Source organism: Microcaecilia unicolor, chromosome 8, assembly GCF_901765095.1.
Source record: "Microcaecilia unicolor chromosome 8, aMicUni1.1, whole genome shotgun sequence".
NCBI classification, from domain to species: Eukaryota; Metazoa; Chordata; class Amphibia; order Gymnophiona; family Siphonopidae; genus Microcaecilia; species Microcaecilia unicolor.
In genome coordinates, this window is record NC_044038.1 from 184454526 (window position 1) to 184464145 (window position 9620).

Genomic DNA, 9620 nt, shown 5'->3' on the forward strand with positions numbered 1-9620 from the left:
ATGTTTACTAGTGTATAAGTCTGGCCTGCTAATTCAAAAATTATCAGTAAATATCGCCCTTGCTTATCTTTTATCACTTTTTTTATCCCCCAAGTTTTATTCCCTCGAAACATCACTAGCACCCCTTTGCTTTTCGTGTTATCCCTGCTGGACGCAAAGTAGATAATCGGGTATTGCCTATGTTTGCATAGTTTTTCATATTTTGTTTTCAGGTGAGTTTCCTGAATCAAGCCCACGTCTATTTGTAGTCTCACCATTTCCCGAAACAACAGCTGCCTTTTTCTGGGAATATTTAGCCCTTTGACATTCAGAGACATACATTTAAATTCCCCCATTCTCATAAAGTGTTACTATACTTCTCTTATTTCCCCTATTTGCTTGCTGGCCATTACTGCCCAATTGCTCCGTGATCTTTGTTATATATATCTGAGTCTCCCTTGCTATCACACAACACAAATCCCCCTCCCCCTCCCTCTTTTGATTAACCCCCTTCCCTTCCCCCCCAATGTCCCTAACAATTGTGTAATACCCCGTGGTATATCCGCGAGTGTCTACCTATGGAGGAAGTAGCCGCCCCGCTTCCCGTTTACCCCACAGAGTTCTCATGATTCCATACCTTACATTAACAGATTATCTGCAGCTTATGCATTAACAGTGAACTTGAGTCCATTTGAGTCTTGTTTAATTTCAGGTGACTCTTGTAGCCGATTGTTGGCGTTGTAGTCTTCTGGGCCCTTTCCCCACTCTTTGCCATCTTGGTGGTAAGGGTCTAGTGATATTCTTTTTCTCTTGACCCCCTGCTCTTCTCTCTTCCGGTTCTGGTGTTTCAGGGCAAATAGCCCTCGCCTCTTCAATAGATTTTATTTGATGCATGTTTCCATCTTTATAAAAAGCTAGTGCAAAGGGGTGCCTCCATCTATATTGAATTTTGAGTTCTCTTAAGTGCCTGGTAAATGGTTTCAGGTCACCCCTTCTTTTTAAAGTTGCTGCAGCCAGGTCCTGATAAATTTCGATAGCATAAGAGTCCCAGTGAAAGTCTGGCACCTGGCGGGCTCTTTTCAGCACCCGCTCTTTTAGTTTAAAGCTAGAAAAGCAGGCGATTATGTCCTTTGATTTATTGCTCCGATTGGCACCCAGTGCTCTATGTGCTCTTTCTAATTGTATGGTAGCGGCTTCTACCGTTTCTCCGTTGTCTGAGAGCAGTGCACTAACCAATTGTTGTACCACATGTTCGCAGTCTTGGTACGCGGGTACTTCTGGCAGGCCTCGAAACCTTAAATTGTTGCGTCGGCCCCGATTTTCTAGATCTTCTATTTTGTCCAAAAGTTGTTGCTGGGTCCCCTGAACCTCACCAAGTTGCTGGTCCATGCTTCCCATGGCTTCACTGTGAGTTTCCATCTGCGCTTCGATGTCCTCTAGGCGTGAGCCCAGCTCTCGTATCTCCCCTCTCAGATCCTCTTTGAGCGTCACCATCTCCGCCCGAAGTGCCTTCAGATCAGCGCTAATGTCCTGTAACCACGTTTCTAATTTTTGTGGGACCTTGTCGTCTATTGCTCGCTCGTTTTGGAGCTCTGATGCGTTTCCCGCCGACTTTGTTTTCCCTCCATTCGCTAGCTCCGATGCCTTCCGCATCTCCGCCATTTTGTTTCGGGACGCCGCTGTTTTTGCTTTAAAAGCAAAACGGGAGAGATCCGCCACTTTGGGTTCTGATCCCAGATATATTCGCCGCTATGATTTCTCTTTAATTCTCTGGCTCTGTCTCGTGTCTCAAACAGCGCTATTTCTTCTGTTTTAGCTTAATTCCTCTGTGAGGCTGTGGGAGCTTAGCTCTTATGCGGCCATGCTGTTAGATGACGTCACTTCCTCCTCCGGTAACCAGTGTTTTTCTTTAAACATAGGGGTAACAAGATCAGATTTTTTTAGCATGGTACAGTAACTTAATCGCTATGTTCGCAAGTAGAAAGCAGCAACACTGCTCAGTCATTTATTTGTGGTTAACAGAAGAAGTAAGCAATGGGGGATTAAGGAGGAAACCTGCCTTAATTCCTCTTGTAAATGGCTGACTGAAAGGAGCACTTTTGAAAAACTTCTACATATGATGGAGCAAGTGTAAATTCCACCATGCAAATAGGAAATGCATATGCAGATTTTAGTTCTGGCCAAGCCCCACCCATATCACACTTAAACCACACCCCCTTGAGGTCTATATGTATTGTGTAGATATCCGCTTTCTAAACTTGGGTTGTGCATGTGTTTGCAATATACACCTGTAAATGCTGGTATTGGCAGGCGCCAATAAAGAATAATCTTAGCCATAAATGTGAGCAGGAGTACAAATGGTGTCTGTTCCTCTCAGGTACCTGCTGATGAGAGAGTGCTGGCGTGCTGTTCCATTCCAGAGACCTACTTTCAAACAGCTCGTGGCAGCTCTAGACAAGATCCTAGCCACGGAGTCTGAGGAGGTGAGTGAAGAAACAGATGGGCAGCAGTGAGCAGAATAGGATTTGGATTTAGCTCATGTCGTTATTCAGTTGTAGCCAGATCCGCAGTCTATGCTACTTGTTTTTGATCTCTCTTTTCCTTCTCACCTCCCTCTAGCTCCACAGTGGCCTTTTTTTGCTATTCTGCATGGGGAGTGGAAAGGGGATCCTTGGTCTAACACTGCTTTCTCTCTTTATCCCTCTGGGGCACAGATGGATGATACCCAATTCCCCCCCCCCCCCCCCCAGGGCAATAAAAACAAATCACATATCTTCAACACTGATATATATGGTCAGTTGCACTGAAAGTATGTACAGACCGCCGACTGCCATCAGCCATTTGGATTGGGGGGGGGGGGGGAGGAAATTCAGCTGCTGTCCACATAGCTAAGCAATTTCATTTAGGGTGAGGTACCCTTTTTAATGGGTAACTTTATCTGCAGAGCTGCAGACAGTGTGAATATCACCAGCTCTCCGTTGAGTTAGGCAGAACATTCATGCTTCACCAGGATGATCTGTAGCAATTTTCAGTGGTGTTATAGAGGTTGTGCCACTGAAAACTGATGGAAAGGGGGGGTTTACACATGTGAATAGCAATTCTATAACTGGGCACCTGTATTTACATGCCACTTGTGTGAGTAAATCTACAGGATACCTGCACTGTCACAAAGAGGTTTACACTTGACATGGGTAAGTGAGCAAAGTGACTGAGTGTTATTTTATAAGGGCACAAAAATGCAAAGGGAGAATTTATATGGGTGGAGCATGGGAGGGGTATGGACAGTGGTGCCACAGAATAGTGTAAGTTACACAAGCCTTGCTGCATTGATACATAGGGTTACCAACTGACTGGTTTTCAGCTGACCTGGCCAGTTTTTCAACTGCCGGAAAACTGACAACAGAAAAGCTGATTTTTCTGTGGCCTCAGATTACCTGCTCCTTGCCCCCATGGTCCATCAAATCTCTCCATTCCCTTCCTCCCCCCCCCCCCCCTTGGATTTATTTATTTTATTTTTCTTACATTTGTTCCCACTCATGGCAGGCTCTATGCGGCGGGCAATGGAGGGTTAAGTGACTTGCCCAGAGTCACAAGGAGCTGCCTGTGCCAGGAATTGAACTCAGTTCCTCAGTTCCCCAGGACCAAAGTCCACCACCCTAACCACCAGGCCACTCTTCCACTCCACTCTAGCATCTCTCCCTTTACTTCTCCTCTCCTCCCACCCCCAGGGTTCCTGTGGGTCCAGCATCTCTTCTCCCCCACAATCCTCCAAACAAGATGAGTCACTGACAGCAGCAGTGTGAAGACATGCTGTTTCCTACCAGGACCCACTCACAGGAAGTTGCATTAGATGAGGCGGGACCCAGCAGAGGAAAAGCCTTGAGGTCGGCTGGAAAACAATGTGTCTTTGAACTGGCACTGCCAGTGACTCTTGTTTGGAGACTGTGGGGTGAAGGGGGAGAGGGAATTATGCCAGACCCATGAAGAGGGGAGGGGAGGGGAGGAAGAAGGAGAAATGCCAAACACATGAAGGGGGGAGGAGAGGGAGAGATGACAGACCTGTGTAGGTGATGGTGGTGCAAGTGAGAGTTGGGAGACCTATGGTGGCAGGAAGGGGATGAAGGAGAGATCTCAGACTTATAGAGGATTAGAGAGAGAGCAGAGGGGAAAAGATACTAGACCTAGAGGGGAGGGGTAAGAAAAGGGGAGTGATGCTGGACCCGGAGAGGAGGGAATGGAGGAAAAAGAGAGAGATCAGGGAGGGGAGAGAGAGCGGGGGGGGGAGGGGAAGAAATTCTGGACCTACAGAGGAGGTGGAGCAGAGGGAAAAGAGACAAACCGCAGTGGGGGGGGGGGGGGGGGGGGGAAGGGAAAGGGAGAAATGCTAGACCAATGGAGGGAAGGAGAGAGAGATACCATCCTGGGGAGTAGGGGAGAGAGAGGGGAGGAGGGGAAGAAAGAGAGGATAGGTGGACAAGGACACAGAGAAAAGATGCTGAGTATAGAGACAGGGATACAGGGTGCGATATTGGACACAAGAAGAAGGGCAGGACACAGAGGGTTGATGCTGGATATGGAGAGGGATAGAGACACTAAGAGGGCAGTTGCTGAACATGGGGGAGGATAAAGACATAGAGGGGAGATGCTAGACAGAACAGAAAGGGATGCAAAAGGAAGATGGATGGTGGACATAGAAAAAGAAGAAATGCCAAATGGACAGGCGACCCTGGTGAGATAAATAGGAAAAAAACATAGAGAAAAGCAAAAAAGACATTGAAACAAAAGCAAATGGAAAAATAAAATGCTCAGACAATGAGATAGAAAAAAATATCTTCTTCTGAATTTGGAATATGTCAGCTTTGGCAAATGTACATCTCTGATATCTTGCATCTCAGTTTCTGTTTCTTTAGTATTGTTGTGCATGCAGAGGCTTACTTATTGACATTTCCAGTTCCAGTTTTGCCTTCATATCTCTATTACTGATGTCTGGTCCCTTGTTTCATATTTGAGGGTCTGTCTGTTTTGCACATGTGACCTAGATGCAGTATTCTGCTAGTGTTTAGTTTCTGTTTAGGGATCTGTAGTTGTCTGACTTGTTCTGTTTTTCCAGCAGGAAGTATATTGGTATTTTATGGTGCTGCCTTTTTAGAGGTAGGACTGTTACTATTTGAGTTCTACTGCTGCTTTAGTATGACAAGTTTTCTGTATAGGTCTGGATTTTTTTTTTTTTTTTTTTTTGCACTATTTGGTTACTGGAGCTGTTTGTGTTATGTGAAGTTTGTGAAATAATTGTACATACATGTGGCAGTTTTTTCTTCTGATATGGTAAGGGACCTGTGGAGGGGCATGGAGCAGGGCAGGTGTCGGGTTTTTCGTAGTTGGCAACCTCATGTATGTGCCCTGTAGTTCCACCAGCTCTGTGGCTTGTTAATTGCAGGTGTCGCTGGGTTGTGTAACAGAACCTGGACAACCAGATGCTACTACTACTACTACTATTTAGCATTTCTATAGCGCTACAAGGCGTACGCAGCACTGCACAAACATAGAAGAAAGACAGTCCCTGCTCAAAGAGCTTACAATCTAATAGACAAAAAATAAATAAAGTAAGCAAAACAAATCAATTAATGTGAACGGGAAGGAAGAGAGGAGGGTAGGTGGAGGCGAGTGGTTACAAGTGGTTAAGAGTCAAAAGCAATGTTAAAGAGGTGGGCTTTCAGTCTAGATTTAAAGGTGGCCAAGGATGGGGCAAGACGTAGGGGCTCAGGAAGTTTATTCCAGGCGTAGGGTGCAGCGAGACAGAAGGCGCGAAGTCTGGAGTTGGCAGTAGTGCAGAAGGGAACAGATAAGAAGGATTTATCCATGGAGCGGAGTGCACGGGAAGGGGTGTAGGGAAGGACGAGTGTGGAGAGATACTGGGGAGCAGCAGAGTGAGTACATTTATAGGTTAGTAGAAGAAGTTTGAACAGGATGCGAAAACGGATAGGGAGCCAGTGAAGGGTCTTGAGGAGAGGGGTAGTATGAGTAAAGCGACCCTGGCGGAAGATGAGACGGGCAGCAGAGTTTTGAACCGACTGGAGAGGGGAGAGGTGACTAAGTGGGAGGCCAGCAAGAAGCAGATTGCAGTAGTCTAAACGCGAGGTGACAAGGGTGTGAATGAGGGTTTTGGTAGAGTGCTCGGAAAGAAAGGGGCGGATTTTACGGATGTTGTAAAGAAAGAAATGACAGGTCTTGGCAATCTACTGGATATGAGCAGAGAAGGAGAGAGAAGAGTCAAAGATGACCCCAAGGTTTCGAGCTGAGGAGACAGGGAGAATGAGAGAGCCATCAACAGAAATAGAAAATGGGGGGAGCGGGGAGGTGGGTTTGGGGGGGGGGGGAAATGAGAAGCTCGGTTTTGGTCATATTTAATTTCAGATGCTGTATAGGATAGGGTCTCACGGCCAGCGTCGGGCACCTAAAAGGAAGCACTCATTTAGAATTGCCCCTTAGCAGCTCCTGCTAAACATATAAACCCCTTTGAATGCAGGGCTGATAATTTATTTATTTAGATTTTGCTTACACCTTTTTCAGTAGTAGCTCAAGGTGAGTTACATTCAGGTACACTGGATATTTCTCTGTCCCAGGATATTTCCCAGGATATTTCTCTGTCCCAGGTGGCAAGTTCTGTCATGACCTAAGAGATGAGAACAGTACCCTGAAGAGCAATGTCAGCCTGCCCTATCAGTTCAGTGCGAGTCTACCCTTCCTTTCTTCCTAATGCTCACAGATCTGACAATCTCAACTATAAAAGATTATTATCTTTTGTGGCGGAGTGGCCTAGTGGTTAGAGCACTGGTCTTGCAATCCAGAGGTGGCCAGTTCGAATCCCACTGCTGCTCCTTGTGATCTTGGGCAAGTCACTTAACCCTCCATTGCCTCAGGTACAAACTTAGATTGTGAGGGTTAAGTGACTTGCCCAAGATCACAAGGAGCAGCAGTGGGATTTGAACTGGCCACCTCTGGATTGCAAGACCAGTGCTCTAACCACTAGGCCACTCCGCCACAAAAGATAATAATCTTTTATAGTTGAGATTGTCAGATCTGTGAGCATTAGGAAGAAAGGAAGGGTAGACTCGCACTGAACTGATAGGGCAGGCTGACATTGCTCTTCAGGGTACTGTTCTCATCTCTTAGGTCATGACAGAACTTGCCACCATAGCATCTGTGTCTTTCTGCTTCTCAGAGTACAGTGTCTGGTAGCTCATTGTTGCACACAGTGAATGCATAGCAGCTGTTCATTCATGTACTGTGTAATTTCTCCCTCTTTGCTGTCCTCTTGCAGTACCTCGACCTTGTTGTGCCCTTTGAGCAATCTTCACCCGCCTGTCAGGATACCACCAGCAGCTGCTCCTCAGACGACTCTGTCTTCACCCATGAACCACTGCCTGCCTTTCCTCACCACAGCAGGATACGGACTTGATAGGAAATGGAAGCAGGGTTTGTTCCTTAGCCTCTAAAATGAACAGTTATAAAACAAGTTTTTCACAGCCACTAGTGCTGGTATACTAGGAACAGCTTTCAGCACTGGGACTGAAGTATGCTAGGAACAAACAGCAGACAGGCTCTAACTTTTCCTTGACCCTGTGATTTGAGCTGGACAGTTTGCTCTTTGCATGCTCTCAAATGCAGGAGAAGACTGAGTGTATGAGCAGTATCTAAGAACAACTCAGCAGGATTTCATGGTTTTCAGAAATCAGGAATTCCACCTTCTGGGATGAGGGAAAGAGGCACAGCCGAAAGAGGGAACCTGGTGCATCCTGGAACCCTATGGCACAACTAGAGCAGCAAGGAAGACTGCATGAGTGGGAGAGTTGGTCCTTCACCTTTCTGTGAAATTAGCCACTTCCATCTGCTGCATTGAACCCTTCTGGATGGAGCTATAGGTGTCACTAAACCCGATGTGTGCTTCCACAATTCAGGGGTTCTGCTGCGTTAATCCTTGGTGGTGACAATGTTCAGCAAACTTATTTTCCCCCTAATATTCTATTGGAAAACAAGATCAGTATTGGTTTAGCGGAAAGAGAGTCCTCTAATACTGTGCTGGGGCACTGAGTCAGTGTGGGTCTGTCTCTCTTCAATTGGAAGATTAATAATATGAAATAACACCCTGGCCCCAGTTCTCTATATTGTAAACTGCCTGTGATGCTGCGTGTGTCTAGGTGGTATTTTAAGCATCCTTAAACAAACAAACAAACTATGCTTAAAGCTGACATGACAGGAAGCAGTATTTTAGACTATGATAAAGGAGATGTGGAAAAATTAGCTTTTATAATCTGTTGTGCTTCCTGTAAGAGGTTTCTTTAAAGAGAAAGGCCTGTACAAAACTACAAGAGCAGAGGTACAATTCCACCATGTGCAGGTCTGGTTTTATGATCTACTCACTCCTCTCAAGGTAAATCTAACTCTCACACACACACATACACACTTATACCTGCAATTACAATAACATTCAACATGGATGATGCATGTTTCCATATGTCACAAGGTGTTATCTGTGTTATCGCTCATTACTGAGCTTCCTAGTCATGGTATTGTAGGTTGCAGAGTTAAACACTTTTATAGCAGATAAAATAAACCGGACAGTCATTTCACTGGTGGAAAAGCACGATGGATGGGAGTGTGAAGCCTGACACTGGCCTGCTTTGCAGTGCTGTCTCAAGAGTAGGCAGACTCCATGCCTGTTATGGTACTTATGTACTGTTAGTTTTTCTCTTGCAATGTTAATTGCATTTTGTCCAAGTTATTGCATGTGACAGAGGTTTATGCTTGGTAATCACATAATTGAACTACCATGGTTTATAATCTGACCTTCTCCTGACTAAGCATTTAGAGGGGGACATGGGCCAATATTCAGAATTGCCTCTAAGTCCAGTCCCTGGAGAAAGTGAGCTAGTTCTGGTCTTCTCTCAGCATTTTGGGATTTCTCTTATTTTATTGCTAGAAGTGGGGTTTTTTTTTTGTTACATTTGTACCCCGCACTTTCCCACTCATGGCAGGCTCAATGCGGCTTACATGGGGCAATGGAGGGTTAAGTGACTTGCCCAGAGTCACAAGGAGCTGCCTGTGCCTGAGGTGGGAATCGAACTCAGTTCCTCAGGACCAAAGTCCACCACCCTAACCACTAGGCCACTCCTCAGAGAAGAGAAAGATTAAAAACCAGATCTGGCCAGGGTACAATTCTGAATGTTCTCCTTCCCCTTGCTACCCCAATCACAGGCAATTCTTGTGCTCGAGCACATACATCAGCTGCTGTTAATGTCCAGGAACAAATGAATTCATTACTGCAAATCAGTATCTATATTGTCCTACCATGGGAGGAGGACCAGGCTGTCTCCTCATGTTAAACAACTATGTCCAACTGCTCAATGCAGAACATGGGGTGAGGGTGGAAAGGCATAAAGAATTTAACAGAACGGAAGCTCTGGGGGCATTCTATGTATGGCTTGAGAAATACTGTCTTTTCATGGAGTTCCCCTAGCCAGCCTGGTTTTCAGGATATCTAATAATGAATGTGCATGAATTCAATTTGCATGCAGTGGGATTCGGCGTATGCAGATGTGTCTTATTCTTATTTATTGTGGATACCCTGAAAACTAGAATGG

The 9620-nt window shown here is 45.6% G+C and overlaps 1 protein-coding gene across 4 annotated transcripts in view; it reads left to right on the top strand.

Annotated features, from left to right (window-relative positions):
• Nucleotides 1-9029, top strand: part of FGFR4 (fibroblast growth factor receptor 4) — a 65804-nt gene extending 56775 nt beyond the window's left edge. For all 4 annotated transcript variants that reach the window (XM_030211596.1, XM_030211599.1, XM_030211597.1 and 1 more), the window contains 2 exons: nt 2357-2462; nt 7301-9029. In XM_030211596.1, the coding sequence (XP_030067456.1) occupies nt 2357-2462; nt 7301-7438 (244 nt within the window). In that variant the 3' untranslated portion in view covers nt 7439-9029. The remainder of the gene's footprint in view (nt 1-2356; nt 2463-7300) is intronic.
• The last annotated feature ends 591 nt before the right edge of the window (nt 9030-9620 follow it).